Below are 25,946 nucleotides of genomic sequence, written 5' to 3' on the forward strand. Positions count from 1 at the left end.
TGACACACGCTGCCATTGACCAATGCGACGGGCCTGATTGAAAGCCGATTATGACGATTCGAGGCCATCTAGCGCCGTGTGGTGTGGTTCGGTCTGGGGAATTTACTTTGGTCGCGGCCAAATCCGGTGTGTGTCGGCGCAACTACCGGCGTGGCTTCGGCTTGACCACATGCGGCGTCTGCAACGGCGAAGTCGCTTGCGGGGTGTTTCTGGAAAGACGCCAGATCGCGCTGGGAATGGCGGGAGCCTCTCGCATGCATCCTGCGAGCCTGGCGCTTTGCATGGTCGTCGCAGCACGCAAGGCTGCATGTCGGCTAGGTATTCATCTGTCCATGTCGTACCGCGACGGCCAGGTAAGTCGATCTGACCCGAGTACCGGGTCGTTCCCAGTACATGTACAGTACTGCATTCTGCCTTGGGCTGGGGGAACTGACGACGAAGAGCACACGTCGCTGGTGTATCGGGCTGGCGTCGCACCGGAAGATCCGGATCACAAGAAAAGCACGCGCAAATTGGCAGCAGGTCTCAATCAGACGGGGAGATGGGAGGACTAAGTATCGTTCTCCATAGAGTTCGCAGTGATGATGGTCAGGGGAAGGCCGTTGGAAGAATGCTCCAGCATCCCTGCCAAGTTCCCACGATGGACGTGAAAACGCCGCTTCCGAAGCCTGGCAGCAGCCCAACCCAACGTCATACCGCCCATGCGCCCATCACAAACCTCTCTACTAAGCAATTTCCATATCGCAAACACTCCCACGCCATTCCCTGCCGAGTTGGGGGTTGCAAAGCACTATCGCACAAAGCAAAACCGCTCGCTGCCGCTTTATCTCTCCATATCGCTGTGTCAGGATGATATCCTCGTCAGATATCGATCGCGCCTTCAGATCCCAGATTAAGGAATATCCTTCGTAGCCGCGCATTCGCCGTTGCCAAACGTGCGCAAGGTTTCCAATAAGAGACGCTCTCAGCACCGGCTCTTTCTCTCCAGCGATCTGGGCACGAGAGGCACCATCTGATTCCATTGGCTGCCGTCCAGTGCTCGTCACCGTCCCGCACGCCGGCAACCCGAACGCCCCGTCGCATATACTTTCAGCATTCCAGCACGAAAAGGGACATGGAGCCTCATTCGCGACCTGGCTTGTTCCGCAATGGCACGTTGCGTCTTCCACAGGCTCCCCTCGCTGCCTCACCCAGCGACCCAGTGACACAGACCGCTTCAGACCTTAATCTCTGGTATGGGCACAGTATAAAGCAATCCGCCCTCCGTCTGCTCCGGCTTCTCAACCCATTCGTAGTTAGCGGAGACCGGTTGACTCTGACTTTTGTGGGCATGCTCCAACTGACAGCCTTGTGTGGGTTTGGATCTGTACTCTGGTATAGGAGTAAGGGAAACAAGGGAACCGCCATCAACACCCAGCATGTATCTGATACCGCGGCTGGTGAGTGTTCTGCCTAGCGACACACGTGTGTCATTCATCACGTGGCCTAGCTGGCGATCGTCTAGCCTTGTTTTGCTAATCCTCCGCAGATGAAGCCGCTGGTACAGACCCAGGCCTATTGAAGAAGTACTCCACCGTTCGCTCCTACACTGTCCCCTCAACTGGATTCGTCTACCCCAGGCTCCGGACCTTTTACCGTCCACATCATCAAGAGGACAAACTCCCCAAGGATCCGTGTCCGGTTCCACTACTGGTGTTCATTCATGGCCTCGGAGGCTCCATCGCTCAATTCAGCCCCATCCTTATCAGTCTTTCCAACCTTGCCCCGTGCCTGGCCGTTGATCTCCCTGGATGCGGTGTGTCAAGCTTCGAGCCAAAGACATGGGGCGCCTACACCACTGAAGCCCTGGTGCAGCTTCTTGCCGTCGTTATCGAAGCACATCGTGGAGTCAATGATGGACAGCCTGTCGTTCTTGTTGGCCACAGCATGGGATGCTCACTTGCTGCGCTCCTGGCTTCCCCAACTTCACCACATGCACACCTCCTTTCGCAGCATGTTAGCGGCTTGATTGCCATCTGCCCCAAAGCTGAACCTCCTACTGAAGAAGAAGTCAAGAAGCTACGCTCTGTCACATTGATGCCTGCCGCTCTGTTCGATCTGATTAGACGTTGGGATAGAAGAGGAGGTGTCAACAGCAAGAGCGTCCTACGCATGGCGGGAGTGGATTCTGACGACGAAACGAAGAAGCTACAATTGCGCTTCAACAAGCAGAGCCGGAGTGTCGTGTGGTTGAGGATGGCCCGCGGAATGTGTCCCGACTACTCCAGTGGCTCGCCGGTAGGAGGCCTCCCAGGGAAGGAGGTCTGGAAAGGACTGAACATTCCGGTGTTCCTTGCCGCTGGTGAGACTGACACTGTCACTCCTGCGTCGAATGTCAAGCAGATTGTCGAGTTCCTAGGAAGGGATGTTAGCGCCATTCAACCACCAAGCGAGATGGCGAGCCTACCCATTGCAGCAGCTCCATTCGTACCTTCCGCAGTCCTCCCTGATAACGACAATCCGGGGCGTACAGAGCACCAAGATTCCGGTATCGATGTCAAGGACCTACCAAGACTAGAAGACGACACCAAGACCATCGAATCAACCGCTATATCCACCACGGACGTCAGCGTCTCTTCCACCTCAGAAACAACAGAAGGCAGCGTAATGACCACCGACGGCCCTCTCCTCTCCGCCACCATAACCCCCATTACCCCCACCACCCACACGCCCTCCCCGCACCCCCGCCGCCTCGTCGTCAAAACCGCCATAATGCCCAAACCAGCCGCGCACTCCCTCCTCTTCGCGCCCTCCACTTCGCGCATAATCGCCGGTCTAATCAACACCTTCTTCATCGACTATATCGACCCGCGCCTCTCCCTCGCCTGGCAACTCTCATACCTCTCCACAGAGGGCAAGTGGGACGTCAAAAACCTCGCAAAATGGAAAGCCGTGCCCCCCGTCTCCGCACCCATCGCCGGCGTCTTCCGCGCTATGAAGACACTAAGAGAGGTGGACGAGGAACACACACCCAAGGTGTTGACAAGGCAGTGGAAGGGTAAACTATGCGCCGTAATCGACATCTCCCACGACAACCCCGTGTACGACCCCAAAGGCCTAGAAGAAGGCGGAATCCCCTACCACAAATTCCCCACTGTATCCAAGCAACCGCCCCAAGCAGCCGAAGTCAGCGATTTCTTCGATCTCGTCGATAAGATCCGTACGGAAGGAAGGCCGGGGTTGATTGGCGTACATTGCCATTATGGGTTCAATCGCACGGGCTTCTTTCTGGTGTCTTATCTGATTGAGCGGTTGGGGTATAGTGTTGAGGATGCGATTGAGACGTTTAAGACAGCGAGGCCGCCGGGGATTAGGCATAGCCATTTTATTGATGCGTTGTATGTTAGGTATTGTCGCGGGTTGAAGAGGGCGCCTACGCTTTGAGTGTGATGGTTCTTGGGGTGGCAGTTTTGTACAGTATTCTTTCTTTCTCATTGTTTTCGGGATACTAGGTTAGTTCTGAGATAGGGACTTCGGGTAGAGCGGAGTTTGGGAAGCGTGTGCGTTTGGGCGTTTGGTTGATGCTGGCGGGGTATGGGCATAGTATATGGTATTGGGATCAAATCCTTAAATGACATGATGTGACATCGGTATAGACTTCGCTTTCTTCTCTGAGGTGGTCCTCGTTTCCAGTACTTTGTTTCTCATTGCAAGGTATACAGTGTGATGCGTTTCGCAAATTGAGAAGGACGTGTTGTACAATTTAGTTGCAGTAGTACACAGGCGTATCATCAATAACTATGTTTATGATTTAATGGGAAAGTTCATGTAGGTACATTATCAAGGATACCGGAAGACACGAACTCCATAGTTCACGATGTTTAGTTTGAGTAAGAACGTAATAGAAGTATGTGAGGACTGTTCTTTGTTCTGTTTCCAGATTCGTGTGCCAACAGCATGTAAGATACCGAGCCTCAGGTACTCAACGTCAACTTCAACATCACAAAGGTAGGGATAAATTTCTCGAAACAGTCATGTATTACAGAAGACAGCGGTTTGATATATAAAACCGCCTCTCGCTCCTCGCACCGCTAAACAAACGTGAGAATTTCAATCTCACACTCTCCTCCGTCATTACTCGGCTTGCTTTCTCTTTCTAATAATCACAAGCCGAGTGTCGTTTCGTCAAGATAGAAAAGAGAAATGTACAACTACAATGATAGTGATATGTCCACACCATGTAAGCCCCGACCGTCCAACATGTAACAACCTTCGAAATCGTGGTGCCCCTTCCTTTCCTTTCTTCAGGGACCGGTACGCTCCAACAGTACCTGCATCCTTTCCTCTGCTACCGTGACAACAGTTGTATTCCGTTCCGTCCATCACCATCCATCCCATTTTGGCGCCCTGCTCCGCGTGAAGAAGAAAGGAATCCGCTATGCCGAAGAATGCGTTCGTGAGTAAGAAATAAGAGACTGGGTAAAGACATGGGTTGAAGCGAATGTCGTGAACGCGTTGAGCATCTTGTTTCTTTTATGCACCCAGCCAAGCCATGCTAAGATGAGTGGGCGGCTATCCCTTTGCTCTGGCGGGCAAGTTCGTCTGCTTGCTCATGCATGGGTCCAGCACCCCTTGCTGTAGCGCTGTGGAATCTGTCTTCGGCTTGCCCATGGTAAGGCAAGCGACCTTAGGATCTTCATGGCTTCTGGTCTTGAGACTGCGGTTCGGGCGTTGACTCCACACCCTCCATAGCACCAGTGTCTTTGCTTCTTGAGAACGGGCCGCCTTCGGTGGTAGTAGGCGTCCCGAGCCTATCTGTCGGGTACTTCTCCAGATCTTTGTGGCTTGTTGAGAAGGTGGATATGACAGGCGTGTAGTTCTGGGGGTGATCGGCCTGTGTGGGCGTCTTCGCTTCGGGTCCAGCTGAGATGGGGCTGAGGAGACTCTCAGGCCCGTTGTTGGCTTCGGGTGGCAGTAGTTCGGGCTGAGGTTGTACCGCGCCGACTAGACCATTCAAGCCGCCCTCAATGTCGCGCAGCAGGCGGACGTATTCCTCGGGGACAAGCCCGCTCTCGCCAGTCTTTGGATCTTGGGCTACGAGCCAACCTTGGCCGTGTCTGTATGATACTAATATCACCTGTCCTTCTACCAGCGGTAGCTCGTTGTCGTTCTCGCGTGCGAAGTCGAATAGGGCGACGGCCTTGCCGTGCATCTCCTCGTCGGGCGATGCGATGGTGAACTGGTAGTCGCGCGAGAATCGGTTGTCATCGTGGATGTAGTCCTCGGGCTCTGACATGTCGTCGTCTGAGTCGTATGGCGGGCCCTCGACATCGGCGTCGGTCTCGGCGTATGCCCGTTGTGGGAGAGTGGTTGCGAAGTGCGAGTCTCGTCGTGAAGCTCCTTCTGGCACACCGAGCCGCGACGACTCGGGCGGAAATGTGATTAACTCACCCCCGGGCCCGTTTGCAGCCTCATCGTTGACGAACTGGCTGCTCTCGCCGTTCATAGGCAGTATCGAGCCCCGCCGTTGCTCTTCGGGGTATCCTCTCCGCCCACGAGTGTGGTCGAAATTGACAATGTTGGACTTGTGTTTCTTATGGCGCGCGCCATGGTGGCTCGTGACCACCGGACTGGAGATGTCGTCGTCCTCGCTGTAGGGCGGGCCGCCGTCGTATGCTGTTTGTGGGAGCTGCTCGCCGTTCTCGTCCCAGGACCCCGCGGACCAACCGCCTCGGTCGCTTCGCCATGCCACGGGTGGCGGGTCCGAGAGTCTCCGGCTGTGTTCGCTGGCCGGTGTCGAGATGTCGGAAGGTTGTTCCGGGAGAGGGCCGTAGAAGAGCGGGTGCAGCGGGTCGTAGGCAAAGTCGCGGACGAGCGAGTAGGGCAGACTCGAGTGGAAGATGGGGAAGGCAGTCGACTGCGGCCGGGAGCGGACGGACTGGTGTGTGTTGGACGTGTTGGAGAAGGTTGACAGTCGCTTGTTCATGTAGGAGCTGGCGCGCTCGAGCTTCGCCTTGGATGGCGGGGAAGTGACGAGCGGCGGGAGGGAGGTGCGATTGACCCCGACCTGCGCCGATGCGCCCGGGTCGCTCCGTGGTGATAAGACATCGGCCGCCATGTCTTGCTCGCTGTGGTATCCGCGGACAGCCACGCCTTCTGTGATGTTCTTCAGCCGCTGCGAGTCGGCAGCCGTCTCTGGTGCGGAATTGGCGTCTGTCATGCGGTAGATTGCGTGAACAGACAGCTCGGGCGTTGGCGGCAACTATATGGAGTTTTGAAGCGCGGTCGAGGGCAGTGCGGGTGGCAGGGTAGGATGCGACGCAGCTAGTGCAGTACAGTCTTCAGTATTCAGTATGCGGTATGCGGTATGCAGTACTCGGGAAACTGCCGCGGGAGCAGAGACGGGCTCCAGGTGGCCAGCGCACAAGGCGCACAAGCAGCGTTCGAATCAGCGCGACGTGGACTGGCGACGGCAGATGGCGCAGTGACTCGATGTTTGTGTCGGATGTTTCGAGGCGACAGTGACCAATGGCCCGGCGGCGCGCTTCAGGCCTTCTGGAAGCAGCACGTCGGCTGTGCAGGTGCGCCTGGCGATTGGGAGGTGCGCGGCGGGCGTGAAGATATTTCCACTGTAGAGCGGCTGGAGAAGCGCTCGCTGGGGGTTGTGGGGGTCAGGCCTGGCGCTAACACTCGCCCAGTGAACGGTTGATGAGGTGCGCACCCGAGGGCCAACGTGGTGGCTTCGAGGGTTCCGTGCAGGAGGGGAACGGCAACAGTGCGGCTAAGGGGCGACGCGACTATGGCGAGGCCTTTGGCGGCTTCTGGACGCTGTGTAGACCAGCGCGCGCGTGGTGGTGATGGCCAACTCTATTTTTGGCACCAGGCGGCGGGGAGTGCTAGATGCCAAAGTGTTTCAGGATACTTGACAGCGCCGCCGGTGGGCAGGGCATGCAAATGTATTTGTGCAATTGTCGATATCAAGCAGAGGTAGCGAGTCAAGAGGCCTCGAGACAGCCTTGCTGGCATCAACGAGGGGTGTGTGTTCTGACGGCTCTTCCTTTCCATGATTGCAAACCCCATCAATGCATGCTTAGGCTACTTTCACCTTAGTAGGCGTTTCAGGTCATCGCCTAGCTGCATGGGGACTGCGCGCGCACCGCTGGTCGAATGCGCTGCCAGGCCCGCGAGCATCTTCCTTGGGCCCTCTTCACCGCGTCCTGTCACGAGGGCAAAGACATCATAGTCGACTCGGATATCATTCCTTTCGCCATGCCATGGTCCTCTCCCGACCACATTCCCCAGACCACGGCGCTGTGTGACAGGTGCGTTTGAGCCGGGTTACCTAGGCGTCCCGTTTGGGTATACAGTATGCTTGCGCAATTGCATCACGTCACCGCGATCGCTTTTAATGAAGGCGATCTCCCTATACGAGATATGCTATGTCCAAGCGCTTCAGGAACAGGTAAGAGTCTGTTCCAAGATCCTCGATATGAAGCATCGCGACCAGCCCCTCCATTTCGAGGTGCCTAGGTGTTCGGCGCCCCGCGTAATCTTTCAGCCGAGCTTAGTCAGCCGCTAAGCAGACTATTACCTGAACTCGAGCTTGACAAAGATTCAACCTCACAGGCCTCGTGCCTCCCACAACGACCACAACTATTCCACTGTCCATTTCTGCTTGCGCTCATTCCCTCCATGTATGGGACTATGAGCTGCAGTAACTACCTTTAATACTGTAAGTTCCTCCCTTCGTGCGCCCCCGTGCCTGCCCTTGAGATGATGAACCCATATTGGAGCTGTCCTAGGCAATTCGCAGGAATTACCTCGGATGTCGTTGAGGACTCACAATTAACGCTGAAAATTCTGATCTCCCGTGAACCTTGTTATGATTGCTGTCTATAATTGCGTGGAACCATAACTAACGTTTGTGAAGAAATTGCAGAGCTGTCCGCAGACGCGCCCGCACCTGTCCCATCACACCTCCGCACCGCCCCATACACCTCCCGCACCACGACCCGACCCCGCCGAATATGGACGCCCCTGCCGACCCACGACTGCGCGCAAGGCAGCAGGCTGCCGCCGCAGCACCTCCACCACCCCCGCCGCCGCCAGCTGAGCCCGCTTCCATGGGCATGGACGGCGCCAGCGACGCGCACGCAGAGCAGAATATGGTACCCGACGATAGCTTCAAGCTCAAGTTCTGCACTGTGTGTGCGAGTAACCAGAACCGGTATGTCATTCGCAGATCCGCAGGCCAATCAAATCGCTAACTTGGCTAGCTCCATGGAAGCTCATCTTCAGCTTGCCTCAGCCCATCTCCCTACCATTAGCTTTGGCACTGGCTCTCTCGTCCGTCTACCCGGTCCGACCATCACGCAGCCCAACGTCTACAACTTCAACAGCACTACCTACCGCGCCATCCACGATGAGCTCGCCGGTCAGAACACTGCGCTCTACACCCACAACGGCCTGCTTAACATGCTCGGTCGCAACTTGAACATCAAAGGCTACCCTGAGCGCTTCCAAGACTGGGTGCCCGGCAAGCCACGTCTGGACCACGCTGAAGACAAAGGCTCGCAGGGTACTGAATCTGGTGTCGTCGACGTTGTCATAACCTGCGAGGAGCGCTGCTTCGATGCTGTGCTGGAAGACCTCCACAACAAAGGCGGAAAGCTCAATCGTCCTGTCCACGTCTTCAACGTTGACATCAGGGATAACCACGAAGAAGCCCTCGTTGGCGGCAAAGCTATCCTCGACCTTGCGCTCAGCCTGAACGAGGCCGCCGCCAAGGAGAGAGAACAACATGGCGATAGCGGGTGGCAATCCGGTGGCGGAGCTGCTCGATCTGGCTTTGACGAGCGCGTCCCTGACATACTCGCTACCTGGCAAGAGCGCTGGCCCAACATGCCCGCGCTCTGGAGTTTGGCTTGGGTCTAGTTTCCTTACGGCGTTTGTTATTCACACTCGATACCCATACTGCATAGCGAGGCGTTTTGCTTATCTTACGAATTGTCAACGAGGTCACGATAAACTTTGGTGTTGGCCGTCTTTGCCGTGTTTGTGTGACGATCGCGATTGTTTTGATTGTGACATTTGACATGACGTTTGTATCACCAACGCCATAGCGCGTCAACGCACAAACACTCCGTCTGCTGTAGCTTCGAGGCACGGTCTGCGGCTAGCCACGTGTACGGTACCACGAGCGTTGATGCCAAAGTCAAAAGTAATTCGACATTACTGTAATTTCCTGACACTCCGATCTTCCTCCTGCAGGATCCTCGAAGGACCTACATACCGCCGAAAGATAGCCGTCGTCATTCCTGGCGCGTTAACACCATGGTAGGAACGCGAACTTCGGGAAGTCACTGCTGCGGCATGATACTGTTAATGATCGCCATGCTCATCGCGAGCGTTGTTTCATCGCCAACATGGATGTCGCCATCAACATCGACTTTGAGGAGAGAAGGAAACGCTACAAAGTACTGTGGTTGGGAACTCATGCAACACCATCGTATGTCCATCTCCACTTCTACACTCACATCCAATTCTAACACTATCACCCCAGAAATCCCCATCGCCAAACTCGGCACCTGGTACGCCGACCAAACCGGTGATCGCTCTTTATGCGTAAAGCAAGATGATGGGTCCGAGTACTGTACTTGTGTTTATCAGTGTGGGAATGGTGTTTGGCAAGAACTGAAAGAGCATGGCGGAAGCAAGAGCAATGTTGGCAAAGAGGGTGGTGAAGAAGGAAGGGAGAAGGAACGTCAAGATGGAGATGAGGGAAGAGAGGATGCGGCAGAGTATGCGCGGTACGGGTACTATATACAGAAAGGCTTGGGCGTCAAGTCCGGAAAGTGGAAGTATGAAGTCGGGTGCAAGAAGTATTGCCATGCTGGGGTTTGTGATGGCCAGGACTGAGGGGAAAGAGCGGAGTGTGATATGGGTATGCGGAGGCAAAGGGCACCTGGCCTGGGCGTGGTGATGATGTGTTTTACGACGGTTTGATCCTACAGGTTGACCCAGCAGTTGGGTGCGATACTGGAAGATGGAGGATCCGAAACACTGTATCACTTGGAAATGTTTCTGGCTACGTGCAGTGAGCACATGCTTAGATGGTATTACCAATGCATCTGTGTCCAGATCGATGTAGTGTGAGTTGCCAGCGGTCCTTTGGAGTACCCACGCTCTCAACTCTAGACACTGTCTGCAGTAAGCGCTATCACATGATGACTTCTTCTTCCATCTGACTTCCAGTAAAGAGACAGACACTTCCTGATTACTACGTTCAAGACGTAACTGCTTACTGCACTTGCGCCTGAATGATGCAACTGAGCGTGTATAGCTGACTGGCATATTGAGGTTAGAGCGGGCTAGAATAGACGCAGTAGTAGAAGTAGTAGCTGACCACTACTCGACCCAAGCAAAAAAGATAGCTTCCACCAAGCGAAGTCCTCTGTCAAGGCAACGCAATGGCCAAAAAGATCGACGTTGGCCAGATTCGAACTGACGCTCCCGAAGGAACAAGATTTCTAGTCTTGCGCGATAACCACTCCGCCACAACGCCCCCGTTTTATTGGTTGATGAAGAAACAGAGCAGTCTAATGGAAATATTGCAGATACAAACGTTGGCTGGCAAAGCATGCGGCCGAAAACTAGCAGCATCAGCGTATCTCGTACAACATAGTCGGGCCGCTTAGTCCACCGAGTACGCCGGATCTTAGTCCCTCCCCCGGAAGGTTCCATGGCACGAACGAAACCTCTATAGCCTGCCCTAAAACAAAGTTTGGACGTTTTCAAACTTCCCGTCCCCATCTGAGCCAGCGAACTCAAAACACGTGCAATCTGCCTTGGACGTTCTAGATCACGTCGTTCACGATCTGTTCACGAACTGCTCACATCGATTGTCCAGTGTCATCACTCGCCGATCGGATCTCGCCAGACTAGCCGCACGAGGAACTCGTGTTCGTTAGGTTTGCCCTGCAATCAAAATCTGCACGGACGTCACCTGAGAACTGGAACACCTGAGAACACCTAAGGAACACCAGTTCTTCTCACATGTTAGGCAATTCAACGAGGCATCATCACAATTTTCGAGTTGAAGTTCATGGCTGCGGCCGACTACCCGGCGTGGCATCAAGTCCAGAAAGAGCCATCGTCCAGCTTCCTCGACAGGGTAACGCGCGACAGGAAACGTGCGCGCTAGCGCTAGGCGTTCCGTCTCATCACCGCCCTTCTGCATGCTGAGAAACCCGTTGTCTTGGTCATTGAGTCCGTCGGAACGCCAACGTCCCGCCATAAGCTCGGCCGTTACAACACGACATGCGTCAGTACGGTCGGAATGGTCGTCTTGGTTTGCAGTCAGAAACACGCGTCGACGTCTATCGTGACCAGCCAAGCGCAATTTCACCTGAGCAAAAGTCGCCGTCTATCCTTTCGTCATCAGTACATCGCTGGGAAAATCACTTCTAACTTCTAATACTTCTACCTAATCTTCACATCAGCTGTGGCTGCTAATCGTTTGAAACCGTCGTCTACCGTACCCGGATGCGATAACACTAGTCCAGCATGGTGTATCGCGGGAGACCGTCAACAGGGTGCAAGAAGTGTCGCGAGAGAAAGATCAAGGTATGTCCAACTCTCTTATATGTAATCATGTAACTTGGCTTGGTTTTCCGACAAGGGCATGCAGTGTGCGGTGTTCGCGTTGGGCGCCGCAACCCGCGACTAGCTTCTTCCCAACGCGGTATCCTGTGCGAGAGGCTATCCGCAGATACAGCACCCATTCGCAGCGGGAACTCTTTCCGTCCGACTTCTTGACTCGAGCCGCTGACTAGATTGTAGTGCGATGAACGGCCAGAGGGCTGTATCAAGTGTGCCGAACGCAACTTCAAATGCCCGGGGTACGATCGAACCGTCGACGCCTTCTTCCACGACGAGACCAAGCATGTGCAGACAAAAGCAAAGATATCGAATGCAAAAGCCATCGCCGCACGTGATGCGCGAGATATCAGAGATGTGCGCGAGGCCTATCTCCAGATCATGGCGAAACAATGTCCAGGGACGGCCATAACCGCGTCGCTCATCGATCAAGGCATCAGCTTCTTCATGTCGTACTATTGCACAGGAGTGGACCAGCCGTCTATACAGTCAATCGAGTACCAGCAACATCTGTCTACGCATGGCTTCCATCCGCTCGTCTCTACGACCATGACAGCGCTGGGCATTGCCGGTGTAGCCAACCTCTACATGGACCCTCGTCTGAAAGCCGAAGCGACACGCTGGTATCTTGAGGCTATCAAGATGGCCAACAAGGCAATCTCTTCGCCTGAAGCTGTCAAGGAGGACAGTACTCTGACCGCCGTCAACCTGCTCAGTATGTTCGAAGCAACGTTCAACGACACCTCCCTCGCTGGATGGAGTAACCACGTCGATGGTGCTGCATCTCTCATCAGACTCAGAGGCATGGAGCAATTCTCCACTCCCGCAGGACAACGCATGTACCTCCACACTGTTGGCCTACTCACTATGAACTGCATGGGAAAGGGCATTCCCCTTCCTCAATATGTTCACGATCTGAACAGCGAAGTCATGAAGCATTTGGATACACACGACCCCAGAAACCGATTCTTCTTCCTCCACATCAAGACCATCGACCTACGAGCTCGCATCCTCAATCAGTCCGCGTTCGCGCTGTCGGAAATTATAGAATCAGCACTCGAACTTGAAGACATCGCTGTCAACATCTTCAAGGATCAAGGGGCAGACTGGGACTACGACGTCGTGCATTGCGAGAAGAGTGAACGTATCTTTGAAAACTACTACCACGTCTACCCGACCGCGACAGCAGCTCAGACTTGGAACTGGGTGCGCTACAACAGAATCTACTTCCACGACATTATCCGGAACTGCATCCTGGCAGGGTTCGCAACTAGCCCACCGACCCTTGCTGGCAGCAGATACCACGAGCAGCTAGCAAAAAGCGCTCGCATGTTGTACCAGTTGCAGTCCGATATCATAGCAAGCATGCCCCAGTTCATGCATGATGTTCCCGATTCTGCGCCGAGCAGAGCGACGACCCCACCCGATGACGATTACGACGAACCGCGCACGTCAGGACGAGGCGCACCATGGACGGCATCCGCTGCGCCAGCAAGCCCATACCGTATAGCCCTCAAATCGCTTGATGGCAACTTCCGAGGTAACACCTACGGGCTCGTCAAAGCTCTTCTCGGGAACGGGTCTGTAAAGGACCGGCTTCCTATCGTACGCGTCGCAGGAGGATACAGTACTGTATGGGCGCTTTACGTGGTACGTCTATTCATCGCCAGCGGTATGTTCTTGCTACTAACAACCAATGTTCTAGGCCGCCGCCATGCCCATGGCCTCACCTGAAAGCCAAGACTTTGTCCAGAAGTACATGTCGCGCATCGAGCACGAGTTCGGGATCAAACAAGCCCGCGTCTTGGGCCAGGCCCTGCGCCTCAAGCGGTACCTCGACCAGAAAGGCGCGATTGCGTTTGGTATCTGTCCGGAGTACCTACCGCCTGATGGAACAGAAACATATGTTTCGCATCAGCATTTATACAGCAAGGTGGGTCGAAAGAATCCTGAGCTCTTGATGGAGAATATCCTAAGTGGGCCGAAGTATTGAAATAAATAAGTCTGACGTGTGCAGGTTGTTGAGGAGACGGATGAGTCGCCGTAGAAGTCGTTCGTTGACGATTGGGATGTGGGGTCAGATGAGGTCGGTCCTTGAGTCTTCGGTACGGCAAGTCTGTAGACGCTGTTGCGACGACCCGGATGTACGAGACTCGGTCAATTCTACGAGATCTGCAATACTACCGAGTATCAGCGAAGGCTCGAGGAACGTCGCAAACAGCCTGTACAAGGCGGCGAACGGGCATGGTGGTCCTCCGAGGTACACATCGGCTTCCCCCGGTCGGGGCTACGGCTTCGATCGCGCTGCAAGTATCAGCGGGACAATGAATACTTCCCAAACGCGCTCGTGCGTACAGTACCGCCCACTGCGGGCAAATGTTCTGCCGCCGCACGATGCATTTATACTCCTCCTTTCTTCCAGCCCCAAGATAACTTGAGCGACCAGACTGCACGACTTTCCCAGTCGTTCCACACACTCGCCTTCGTTCACGACAATCTCCATCAACCATGGCTACTCCCTTCCTTCCACAGCCGGGCTCGCCTCTGCTTCAACTTCCCGGAGAGCTCCGCAACAAGATCCATCGGAACGTCTTCAAGCAGGAGGGCCACATCTTACTGGTACCATCGACCGTCATTCCGGGGCCGGTCATGGTTTGCGCGATTCCAGACATTGAGTTGCTTAGTACCTGCCGCCAGTTTTACGACGAAGCCAGAAGTATACTTTTCTCGGACAACACCTTCATGCTCTCTACGCAAATGGACGCGTTCGTTGACGCTTCGACCCTAGGACTCCTGAGCAGCTGGGTGACGGGTCTTGGTTCCAACCTCGATTATGTGCGCAAAGTCGTCATCGATCTCGAGCCTCTTTGCCCGGGACTATGTCAGCCTACCCATGATAGGATCGACCTGAAACCTATCATGGTGATGATCTGGCGATATCAGGATATACTCACTAGCCAAGGCAACCGACAGCGCGCGAAGATTGAGGTGTCGTTCGCGTTCTCGGGACGACACCTTCGTTCGCATACTCACTGGGGCATTCCAACCCCATACCCCATCAACGAGTCCAATCTCAATGCGATGATCACACTGTTGACGCCTCAGCGTAGTCCGGAGATGAGCCCCTATCTACGAGCACCCCGGTCGCTTGACAGCATTCAGGCCACACCCGACGGTCTACAAGCCACGTTCATCCTGAGAAGGTCTAGCCACCAACGTCCCGATGATGCCGCCCTTCCAATCATTCCATACGATGTAGACAGCAACGGACAACTTAAAAGGATGCAATTCCTCCCTAGCCGGATGCTCCGTCTTGCGAACCTCCTTTACTCGACTTCGATCAAGCAGAACCTCCTTGGTATGCTTATGGAGTCAAACGACCATCATTGTCTTACATACAACATTGAGAGCCGAACAATCTCACGCCGCCTACCCGAGTTATTTTCGATCAATCGCCAGTTCCGAAGAATTGCCCTCAAACAGTGGCAGCACATAGATGTCATTGGAAAGATGACGTCATGTAGCGCGCAGGCTTCGTTCGATGATTTCGCATCGATGCAGGCTTGGTGTGCGGCTAGTGGACTATTCTTCCCTGATAAGTGGGATGAGCGCCCTGATATTCCACCCACTCTGAAGATGCGCTTTGAGCTGCCGGAGCGAGAGGACTTTTCACGTCTCCGGATCTCGATCACCAACATTATCATGGCAACACTCGAACTCCCTATGAACTCACGGCTGTGGGTTGAGCAGTTTAATGGCGGCCTGCCCCTGCAAGCCAAGACGGGAATGTTGTACAGACTTCAACGGCAGATGTTTGTCTTTCTCGCCGACGTACTGCACTCACACCCAGATCGCGGTAACGAAGCCTGTCCCGACGTTATCATGGACGGCAAGTGTATTATCAAAGACATCGAGTATGAGCGGGATGACGGTAGTAAGTTTACAATCAAGTACGAGAGGGCGGACGAGGACCTTGAAGAGATGGAAGAGGACATCGAAGACTGGATCAGCCATTTCGTCGAACAGGAAGAGGCGGATATAGCGGCTTACGTACCCACTATCGCCTACCAAGATGATGACCCTTTCGGCAACATCGTTGAGAAGTTCCGGTACGACTTGAGCGCGCCCCACCACCCTTCTTTGCGCGGAGTAATTACAAAGCTCGCGTGCTTCCTATACGGAGCTGATGTAACTGGTGAGTATTGGGACTGATGTCACTGTGGTGGAGGACACGAGAATAGGTATCCAGGTTAGCTAGTTTGATGTATGTGGTAGCGGTCAAACAATCTCAAATGATCATCTGAACGTCTCATGCGCCATGTAAAACAGCGACGTCTCATTGTTATCCCGCGCGTTGCCCATAGAGGTTCTCCATCCATTTACCTCACCCACCAACAGCCGTGAAAAGCTCTCTCTGAGACAATAACCTCAATAGTGACGATGTCGCCGACTAACGCCCTACCACCTCCTTACACGACTCGCCAACTCCGCCGTTACACCCCGTACCCCAAACTCTACGCCGAGCGAAGATATCCGCATCCCTCCCATTCGTCCAGCCAGCCAACACAGCCATTCCGGCTCATGAAACTCCCCCCTGAACTCCGCTGCATGATCTATACCTCCGCACTCACCCTACCCTTCCCCATCGAACTCTGGCCCGAAACAGACAACCACATCGCCTCACACCAGATCACAACGGCAAACCGCAACATGCAGTACCTTAAAGTCAAGATGCGGCAGCTCGGCGTGAGTTCGAATCTACTAAGAGTAAGTAGGCAGGTAAGACGTGAGGCAGCAAAGGAATTCTACAGACGAAACGAGTGGCGCTTTAGCGGTATGAATGGGTGGATGGTTGCGAGTGCGTTCATGTTCACTACGGGGACCTTTGGGTGGTACTATATCAAGTGTATCACACTGCCGTTACCGGTTCGACACACGGCACAAGGGCGGGCGCAACAGCGATGGGGGACAATAAGGCCAGCGGTGAGTAAGCGTGCGCATGTTAGGCTCGCTAAGCAGATTCCCTTCAACGTTCCTGAGGGATGGACTTATGGGAGTAGTGTCAAGGATGTTTGTGTCGCGTTGGGGAAGTGTATGAATTTGGAGGTACTGAGACTTGTGCTGCCAAGGTGGTGCGATATGGCCGTTGTTGATGAGGAGGTGATGAAGGATTTTGTTGGACAGATTGAGCGGTTGAGGGAGGTATTTCGGAAGGAAGTATTTAGGAAGGGATTGAAAGTACAGGTGGTGAGGATTAGTGGAGTGAAGACGTCGATGAGGGAGTTGGCCATGGTCACCGAGAAACAGGGAAGGTTTGAAGAGGAGTGTGTGAAGAAGGGGTGGGAGGTTAAGACGGTGAAGTGCGATAAATTTGGGAGGTACGGTGGTGTGGATAAATGATAAGGGACAACGATCCGACCTGTCGGGGTTGCTCTATCATCAAGACATATCCTCATCTCAAGCACAGGATGGCGATGAAATCAAACTGGATTGGTCTTTCTCTGGCGCGTAACTACCGACCAGGTCCTCTCCTGATCTACGAAGATAGTGACCGTTCCTCTGCAAATTGCATCGGCAGAAGGGTGTGGCCTGAAAGTGATGAGCTCACCGCTATCTCCTCTCCGGTCTAGAAGAACATGCACATTCACGCTATCAAGCTCAATGCGTTCTTATGCGGACGCATGCCGACAGCCTAGATGGACGATTCGAAATCTACTCCTTCTGTGATTGGCTGCTGCGGCACCAACGAACTCGTATCTTAGGGGCGTAAAATGACTGCGATGTCGTAAAAGTGCGATGGAAGATCTTTCGTCACAGTGTTTCAGCCTGGCAAATTTTCTTGTCCAATCTGCGCTTGGGCATCATCGCAGCGGTCAAGACGAGTAGTACGTTGCTTCCTCCATGACGACGTGTACAATCGCAGCTATCTGGGTAGATGCATGTTGTTGCAGTACGGTGAAGGATTCGAAAGGGATGATTCTGGACCGGGCTATTATCGTTGCTTGTGCCGTGTCGGGGACTTTCGCAATCGGGAGGAAGTGGAGATGCGCAGGCGCCACCTCCTGCAACCCCGCGCCACATCCCTGAGCCACATCGTTACGCCACACTTTTACGGTCCGCTGCTGCGGCCCTACGTGAAACCTGGGCAGTACATTCTCACTTTCGATATTATTCCGTCTTGGACGACACGAATTCGCATCTCCCAAGCATAGCTACACAGATCTAGAGATCGCGAAGGACCGAACAAGGGTCGTGTCGACGCCGGATGCAAAATGGCAGTCGTGCAATCGGAAGACGACTACCCGATCGCGACCAGCGAAACACGGCACGACACGCGCAGTACCCACGACTCCACGACTCTACGTCGATCAGTAATCGACGTGCCATGACACAGTACTACTAACTACAACAACATGTGTATTCCGTGGATGGGCTGAGCGATCGTTTGACGACCAGCCTTGGACGTCGTCTCGAGTCGCAATGCAGCTAACCTCCAGGGCGGTTGGCGTCAGCCGGCTGCATCAGCCTGGCAAGCAAGTCCTGTCAGCGACTCTTGAACACGCGGGATCCAAATCAGCGTGGTGAACAGAGGTACACCTGGGAATGGCACCTGGGCGTCATGCACGACACCTGTTTGCGCGACATGACGTGCCAAGACGCCCCGAGCTGGTGTTTTACGCCCCTCAGGAAGCGTCGCGATTGGCGGAGATATCGAAAAGAAAGTCATTGAAACTATCTCACACTCTAGCCAGATTCTAGCGCAAGGCTCGCCCCGTGACACGAATCGTAAATGTGTCTTGGCAGGACCCCAATGATGTTCCCGGAGAAATGCTTGACTGGCCAGACGTTTTCGAACAACGAGCGGAAATTTCAGTTCTTCTTGGCGTTCCAGATAGGTGGTTACGATGTGGATATTTGAGCGGTTTCATGTCAAAGCTTGGCATTTTGGCGAGCGTTGGCGTCGGTGTGACAGGCTGAATCCAGCACTAGCCGATCGGACATGTAATGACTTCCTGGCTTCTGGGTGGTAAATCCATTGTCGTGTGCGTTCGTGTGGCGTTCCAGAACACGATGTCTCTCCATTCGTCTCTCAGAAGTCGTCTCTCTGAGATGCAAACTGGTGTCTTATCGCGCTGGTGATGATGGAAGTTCAGTCTGGAAGACAAGACGGTGCTTACAGGTTAATTCTCTCTCTACCACTCCACAGTACAAATGAACGTGGCCTGGGTGCTATCGAGATATCCCGCCCTGAGCGTGTTTCCGACCTCCAAGCCCCACCAGAGCACGGCCCTGACGTCCTCGGAACCCTGCGAGCGTCCTCTTCTGGGCCATCCTACTCACATTCGCATGACACTCTGGGCCTGGGCTCATGAGTACCGCCGGAGAGGAACAGTACCCTGTCTTCCACATGGCACATCTTCGGACGAATGTGGAGTGCCTCAGTGTGGCACCCAGAAGACGAGTTGAGGGGGAGTATAAGTATCACAGCGACCACCGGCAAAAAGGAATCACCACCACCATCACATTCATTCAGTCTATTCTTGCTTGAAGCATCCACTTTCGCTACCTCTTTCAGAGACTTACATTCTTTATACATACTTTGTTCAAAGCATCCTCTTCGACTTTCCAGTTTCGATCAACCGACTCAACCGTCAACATGAAGTTCTCCATCGCCATCGTTGCTGCCATCACTGGCTTCGCCGCCGCCGGCCCTGCCGCCGTTACTCCTAGCGAGTTCTCCTCCTTCGCCAAGCGCGCCTCCCTCCCCATCCCCGCCTCCAAGGGCTCCGTCACCTACAAGGCTCCCCAGCAAGTCAGCGGAACCTTTGATGGTGGCATGAAGACCTACGGCCGTGGTGCTAGCTGCACTGGCCAGGTCGAGGGTGGCGACAAGGACGCTGTCTTCCTCATCAAGAACGGCGGAACTCTCAAGAACGCTATCATCGGAAAGGACCAGATCGAGGGCGTCCACTGCGAGGGTGAGCATCCTTCCTTACAAACAACGAGTCATAGATACTAATCTGAACCAGGATCTTGCACCATCGAGAACGTCTGGTGGGTCGACGTTTGCGAGGATGCGCTTTCCCTCAAGGGTGACGGAAACGCCATGATCAAGGGCGGAGGTGCCCAGGCCGCTGATGACAAGGTCATCCAGCACAACGGAAAGGGCACGGTCACCATTGACGGCTTCAGTAAGATTCCCGACACTACACTCCTCTAAACACCACTAACACCCCCCAGCCGTCATGAACTTCGGCAAGCTCTACCGTGCCTGCGGTAACTGCAAGAACAGCGTCGCCCGCTCCGTTGTCATCAAGAACGTCAAGGCCTACAACGGAAAGGTCCTTGCCGGTATCAACCCCAACTTCGGCGGTACCGCTACCATCTCCGGCACCTGCGCTACCTCCGTCAAGACCATCTGCGAGGAGTTCAAGGGTACCAAGCCCGGCTCTGAGCCCAAGTCCGTCTCCAAGGGCCCCTCCGGCAACTGCAAGTACACTGCTTCCGCTGTCAAGGCTTGCTAGACGAGTACTTCGACTCGCTCGGCACTTGAGTCGGGTGAGAGTGTTGAGGTCATCGGAGATGACGAGGTGGTAGATGTGGATTTTGGAAATTTTGAGGATTCTTTGTATATATAACTTTTGCACACATGCAGTGCATGTAATCAACTTGCTTCAGCACATCTCTGTTCTCGATACCATGGTGATCCCAATCTTGCCTCACGCCCGGTTGAGTTTGTTGGTGTGATGCTAAAGTGACAGCGAGGGTGCGACGACTACTCCACAATTGATCGCTGTCCTGCCTAGTCACAGGGCGAGGCATACAAAACTACTGCGCCACAGTAAGGCGTTGTCGTTGAGATTCATCGGTCAGTCTCGGCGTTACTGGGGAACTTTTGTAAGATTGATTAATCTATCGTCGGCTACCTGCACCTCATTAATCTAGTACGGTAGCATCGGAGCTAATGCCTGGGCAGATGAAACACAGTGAGTCTTCTCAAAGCTGTAAAGATCGGCGGTAAGATAGGTGGAGAAGGGTATGACTTTTGGCATTGAAGTTGAAGACAGTAACACGGTTACTGCTTGCGACACAGGCCCACTACATAATTTGAAAAGGCGCTGTGTGTAGCAACGCGCTTTTGGTTTGAAGGAAACGACAAGCTCATAGGAAAGAACGGAAGATGTAATACAAGTAAGCGGGGCTGCGACGTCATCGCTGACACTGCGCCGAGCTTTGGAAAGAAGAACAGAAAGCAATTAACTCCGCCACCCTGGGTATAAAGCGCCGGTAATATGCAAGACAAAGGAGCAAACCATCATGCGCCGCTACGCTTCTTCACAGGCGCTTTCTTGCGAGGCGGTTGGCCCGCCGGGTCCTCCGCAACGAAGGTCTCTTCGCGAGCGCGCTTCTTGCCCCTCGAGGCCTTCTTGACCTTTGTGGACTCTTCGCTGTTGGAGCCCTCCTCGCTGTCCTGTTGTTTTGCCTTGTCGTTTTTGTCATCGCCGCCGGGAGAAGTTGTTGTGCTGCTTTCTTGCTTCATCACCTTCTTACCTGCCTTGATCTGATTGCCTTTGTTGACGTTGGCAGTCTTGTTGGTCGCCGTGCGATGGATCAGGTTGCGCGGGTTGGCGATGATGGTATAGAAGCGGGAACCCTTCATGATATCTTGACAAGACGTCTTGGAGTACTGTGTACGGTTAGCATCAAGCTGTGTAATTATCAAGACAAAGTACTTACGTGAAGCAGTTCCCGAAGACCTTCAAATCGATCTTCAAACGTGTAGAACTGGGTAAGCTGACATTGCTCACGCTCGTTCGAGTCAAAGATCTGCTTGGTCCAACCGTCGGTGTGGATTTTGATAAGCTCTTTCTATGTTACGTTAGTGATGGCAGAGGCATACACTTCGGTTTAAACTTACCACAAGCAGGCCAGCAGCTGCATTGTATTCTTCCGGGAAATAGTACTTGGACTTAGAGTTCCACCGATTGTTCGATGACTTGACATCGGCCTTCTCCCGGATGTTTACGACGTTGTGCATTGCCGTGTCAAGAGCATCGACGCATGCCTTGATCTCCACTTCTGTTGTAGGAATGCTCGTATCGTTGGCAGGCGCCTTCCACATCGTACCACTGAACTCAACTCCAGTGTTGGTACGAACCATGGTGATAGACTCGCCCATCTGCCCATCGATACTGAATTTTTCCTTCAACTTCCTGATCGCGGCCCGGGCTTGCTTCTCTTTGTCAAGGATATGCTTGGGTGTACTAGGTTTAGCAGCGCCCGCGCCGTCAGCGCCGTCAGCAGCTTGCTCGCCAGTTCCAGCGTCCTTGTTCTCGGACTGCTGGGGAACAGATGCGTCACCGGTCGCTACTGTGGGGTGCGTGACGGGTGCGCGATGGTTGGTGACAGGCGGGTGGTGCGCCGCCGATGTATCAGGAGTCGCGGATGTGAGTGATGGCGCTGATCTACTGCGTGATTCAGGTACATGTTGCGGCCCTGGTAATCGTTGTGGGCCTGGTGGATGTCGCAGCTCTCCGTACTGCCAGTCTGGTGCACGTTGCGGTCCTGGTGCTTGTGGGGACCATGATACATATTGCGACCGTGAGGTCGGGCGGGCGACTTCTCCGCGTGGAGTCATTGGTCCACGAAACGTTGATGACGGGTGGCCTGCTGTTGACGGGTAGAGCGTGAATGGCGCGTGACCCGGCTCTGGCACAGGGCCTCCGAGATGTGCGAGTGCGTGACGAGAGTCTGGTCCACGATGAGGTGGTGGCGTGATAGAGGGCGATGATGCAGTGCTCAGAGGCTGCGCATAGCCTGGCGGCGGTCCTTGCATCCTGGATGAGCGGCTTGTATGTGATGTATGAACAGGCGCTGATGAATAGTTCCGAGGGATTCCAAGGTCTTGCACTTGCCTATGGCCCAGCGCTGGGTCCCGACGTATGAAAAGCGGACGGCCGCTCGATGACGCAGGGGTCGGTGTTGAGATCTGATTCCCGAATGGCGCATTCGCCGACCCACTGATCGAGGTGGGCGTTGGTGTACGATCATGCGCTAAGACTGGACGTCCAGTGTTTTGCACTGGGTTAGGAGCAGTCGGGGGATACGTAAAGTCGTTTCCCAAGCTGCTGGGCGAGCCTAGAAGAAGTCAGTGTGAGCGCGCGAGACAGAGTGTATATCATATCGACTTACCGAAGGCTACGTTATTCTCTGGCTGATACTGTTGGCCAGCCTCTAGGTGACTGTAACCTCCTTGCAAGTTCCAGTCAGCGGCCGACTGTCCTGGTACGCTGTCGCTAGAAGTGTACATGTTGTCTTGGAAGTTAGACCAGTTGCTGTTGTCTACGGAGCTCTCAGAAGGGTAGATTGGCCAGTTGTTGCCGTGATAAAACTCGCTGGGATCGTTCTGCCTGAAGCCGTCGTGTTCGATGGAGCCAGGATGTGTTGAAGCTACCGGCGCGATAGAAGAGCTCGATGGGACAGTGTTCTGCTGCATAAGCCTCGCAAAAAAATCGTAGTCGAGTTCGTCGGTGATTGAGTCGTCGATCTCAGGAGTGGAGGGATTGTTGGAATTCATTGTAGAGATGTCGTCGTCGTATGCAATGAATCTTGTGGGTTGCAGTTGTGAATCGAAGTGGTTGAGGGGGGTAATTTTTCCTTGAGAGTTCGAAATGAAGCCCCAGAAATACTCTCACGGAGGTACCACGCGCTAGGAGTTTGTTTGTGGCGCGGAGCAGAGGGCTCCCAACTGGGATAGAGTGGGTCGAAGGGTGAATCACGTGTTCACACGGCGGTCGCTCCAAGGCGGGCGGGGGGAGGGGGGGGGGGGCGATTAAGGAGGAAATCACTGTAGCGCCAAGCCCAAAGCGTGAGGGCGACCGAAGTGTTCATGCAGGCGGCAAAACCAGTAACGATACCACGTATCAACTTTCGACGCATCGCGCTGTTTCTTGCCAGCCAAGTATATAAACTACACTAAACCAAGTATCAGTAAGCCAGAGCCCCTCGAGGCCGTCTAACAGAGCAAAATGTAAGTGTAAGTCTCCTACCGTCGACTGTATATATCTCTTTCTAGGCTTGTCCTGCTGCATCCTTTCCGCCGTACCATTCCAAATGGTACGAACTTGGTGAATGGGGTTGAAAGACAGTCCTCAAGGGGATGTGAAAGAGCAAGGAAAGAGAGATTGCTTGCGGGACCGGGAAAGATAGCCTACCCATAAGTGTTCGAGGATTCCACGTCACTACTTAACACTACCGCCCAGGTGTTTGTCTCAACCGACAAAGCACTCCCAGATGTTGCACTCGACAAACTATTCCGGCAAACGCAAAGACTCTTCCAAACTCAACCTTGACAACTACGCCGGTCAACCGAGTATGCTCGCTCGCCTGGAATAGTAAGCGGGAGACGACAATACCGACTCAACTAACCTCCAGGTAGACTTTTGCTGTGTCGTGCTGCCTCGACCAAGGCATGCCAAATGGAGCAACCAAGAAACCCGATTTCTATTGGACTTTCAGTCGGATCAGAGAGCTCAAGACAAAGAGAGCAAGTCCATCCATCAGCCGCTCGGTAGCTTACGACTCGGACGGTATTGTGTCCGTGACGGCACGTCTTCGCTGATCTCGCGACAAGAACTTCCTTCGGAATCATGCCGAAGGCAGCGTCTTCAGTTATGAGATCTGAAAAGGAGAAGTCGAGCGATTGAATGTGATGGCGACGCGGAGCGAGCCCATCAACCTGCAGTCGCTGCAGCCGCGCGTTCGCCGCGGAGAGTGGCGCATCGCGACAGTCCGAGGAGCATTCCCTGGACATGCCTGCACTCGATGAAAGCTTACAGAAGTGTGCAGCACCAGTCCTCGCAAGAAGCAAGAAGCGGCCGTGCACCCGGCGAAGTCCATGAAGGTTTGTCGTTGATTTTGAGGTGGGATCAATGCGCGCTAGCGACGGCGAGTCTGCCCCTCGTTCCTGCCTTCCTTCTCCGCAACTTCCAACTTCATCCGCTTCCACCAAACATCGACAGCATCGTCCATCTCGCCACCGCCGGGACCTTCTCTTTATTGGTACTTTCACCCATTGGAGTGGCAATTGTTTGTATCCTCATGTGACAACGGTCCAATCCTTTCTCGACGCTGGCTTCGATGGCTGTGCTGCCATAAAAGCCGACGGGCCACGCCCACACCGACCACCATCACCGCGACCCTCACAATGCTGCACCGAACGCGATCTTTCCAACGCTTCGCCGGTTAAGATCATCGGCAACATAAGCTCAACCGACGGCGCGATACAGCCACTGCCGTTTCGACGCGTCTGACTCCCACGAGACAAACATGCCAAGGCAACATTCCCTCCTTGCCGCGCACCAGCCAGTCTATGCAAACTCATTGCACTTCGAAACCTTTCGCGCCCATACTCACAGCCACTAGCATCCAACTCTTCTCCACACACCGCGATGGCATACCACGCCGTGGTCGTGCGGCTACCGCTGCTGTCGAGCCACTCAACTAGCGCAACCTAGATGACACCTCACCGAAGGTTCAATTCCTAAGCAAGAGCGACTTCCAACGCGAGAATACTGCACTCAAGTGTAATGAGAGTACCCTCTTCCACCATTTTTTCTGGTCTCGATCCCGATCAAAAGTGACCACCTTCCCGCCGGGCAAGGAGGTCACATGACGCATCCCGTCTGGACCGCTCTTGCTTGGAAAAACCCCGGTGATACCTGAAAGAGAAGGGACAATATTATCTCATGGTACTGTGTCGCATGAAGTGTATTGCTGCTTGCCAGTCTTGGTCGACGAAGATCCGTTCGCGTCTTTATGATATGGACTTGCACATGCACTTGCAGGACATACAGCGCCCCATCAAAAAGCCGGACAGAACGCGTGTAGGCCTGGCAAGACGGACTTGCTCATGCATACGCGGGTCATACAACGCCTTATCGCACATCCGGAGAGGTTGCAAAGCGCAGGTCTGGCAAGACGTTGCTTTGTCGGAACCTGAACGGTATGTAGTCGGTCGCGCGCTCTGTCGCTGCCAGCTGCAATCGTATATGCTGACGGGCCTGCGACGGCCTCGCGCATCCGTATTGTCGCCGGTCTTCATAAGTTCCCTATGGTACGCCATTAGCTCTCATGTCTTTCAGTTCAACAAGAAGTCATTCTATGTAAGGTAGTCAGTGTGTTAACATAGGTCACAGGCAACATCGCACGCGACAAGGCCATATCGCACGACGCCGACCTCGCGCAGTATCCCAGGCAAGACGGACATCACGACACTACACGCTATCGACATGCAGCAAGTGCTACGA

At 54.1% G+C, this 25,946-nt stretch overlaps 7 protein-coding genes and 1 non-coding gene across 8 annotated transcripts; 5 read left to right on the forward strand and 3 right to left on the reverse strand.

Moving 5' to 3' along the window:
• Positions 1-1,330: 1,330 nt before the first annotated feature.
• Positions 1,331-3,423, forward strand: J4E85_002730 (uncharacterized protein; the record flags this gene model as incomplete). Its single annotated transcript, XM_051467005.1, has 2 exons — positions 1,331-1,439; positions 1,529-3,423. 2 exons carry the CDS (start codon positions 1,331-1,333, stop codon positions 3,421-3,423), a joined length of 2,004 nt encoding a protein of 667 aa, XP_051329860.1.
• Positions 3,424-4,675: 1,252 nt separating this feature from the next.
• Positions 4,676-6,199, reverse strand: J4E85_002731 (uncharacterized protein; the record flags this gene model as incomplete). Its single annotated transcript, XM_051467006.1, has 1 exon — positions 4,676-6,199. One exon carries the CDS (start codon positions 6,197-6,199, stop codon positions 4,676-4,678), a length of 1,524 nt encoding a protein of 507 aa, XP_051329861.1.
• Positions 6,200-8,006: 1,807 nt separating this feature from the next.
• Positions 8,007-8,913, forward strand: SSU72 (RNA polymerase II subunit A C-terminal domain phosphatase; the record flags this gene model as incomplete). Its single annotated transcript, XM_051467007.1, has 2 exons — positions 8,007-8,206; positions 8,256-8,913. The coding sequence occupies 2 exons, from the start codon at positions 8,007-8,009 to the stop codon at positions 8,911-8,913; spliced, it is 858 nt and encodes a 285-aa protein (XP_051329862.1).
• A 1,549-nt stretch (positions 8,914-10,462) lies between these two features.
• On the reverse strand, positions 10,463-10,543 carry J4E85_002733. The gene has a single exon. It is a non-coding gene; the product is annotated as a tRNA-Ser (tRNA).
• A 1,001-nt stretch (positions 10,544-11,544) lies between these two features.
• Positions 11,545-13,630, forward strand: J4E85_002734 (uncharacterized protein; the record flags this gene model as incomplete). Its single annotated transcript, XM_051467008.1, has 3 exons — positions 11,545-11,604; positions 11,821-13,287; positions 13,343-13,630. The coding sequence occupies 3 exons, from the start codon at positions 11,545-11,547 to the stop codon at positions 13,628-13,630; spliced, it is 1,815 nt and encodes a 604-aa protein (XP_051329863.1).
• A 515-nt stretch (positions 13,631-14,145) lies between these two features.
• J4E85_002735 (uncharacterized protein) lies at positions 14,146-15,849 on the forward strand (the record flags this gene model as incomplete). Its single annotated transcript, XM_051467009.1, has 1 exon — positions 14,146-15,849. One exon carries the CDS (start codon positions 14,146-14,148, stop codon positions 15,847-15,849), a length of 1,704 nt encoding a protein of 567 aa, XP_051329864.1.
• Positions 15,850-19,294: 3,445 nt separating this feature from the next.
• Positions 19,295-20,162, forward strand: J4E85_002736 (uncharacterized protein; the record flags this gene model as incomplete). Its single annotated transcript, XM_051467010.1, has 3 exons — positions 19,295-19,616; positions 19,668-19,829; positions 19,879-20,162. The coding sequence occupies 3 exons, from the start codon at positions 19,295-19,297 to the stop codon at positions 20,160-20,162; spliced, it is 768 nt and encodes a 255-aa protein (XP_051329865.1).
• Positions 20,163-20,953: 791 nt separating this feature from the next.
• On the reverse strand, positions 20,954-23,215 carry J4E85_002737 (uncharacterized protein; the record flags this gene model as incomplete). The annotated part of the gene is made up of 5 exons (XM_051467011.1): positions 20,954-21,325; positions 21,376-21,507; positions 21,557-22,106; positions 22,746-22,776; positions 22,831-23,215. 5 exons carry the CDS (start codon positions 23,213-23,215, stop codon positions 20,954-20,956), a joined length of 1,470 nt encoding a protein of 489 aa, XP_051329866.1.
• Positions 23,216-25,946: the final 2,731 nt, after the last annotated feature.

The sequence above is a fragment of the Alternaria conjuncta genome, assembly GCF_024043145.1.
Source record: "Alternaria conjuncta strain BMP 0040 chromosome Unknown scaffold_3, whole genome shotgun sequence".
NCBI classification, from domain to species: domain Eukaryota; kingdom Fungi; phylum Ascomycota; class Dothideomycetes; order Pleosporales; family Pleosporaceae; genus Alternaria; species Alternaria conjuncta.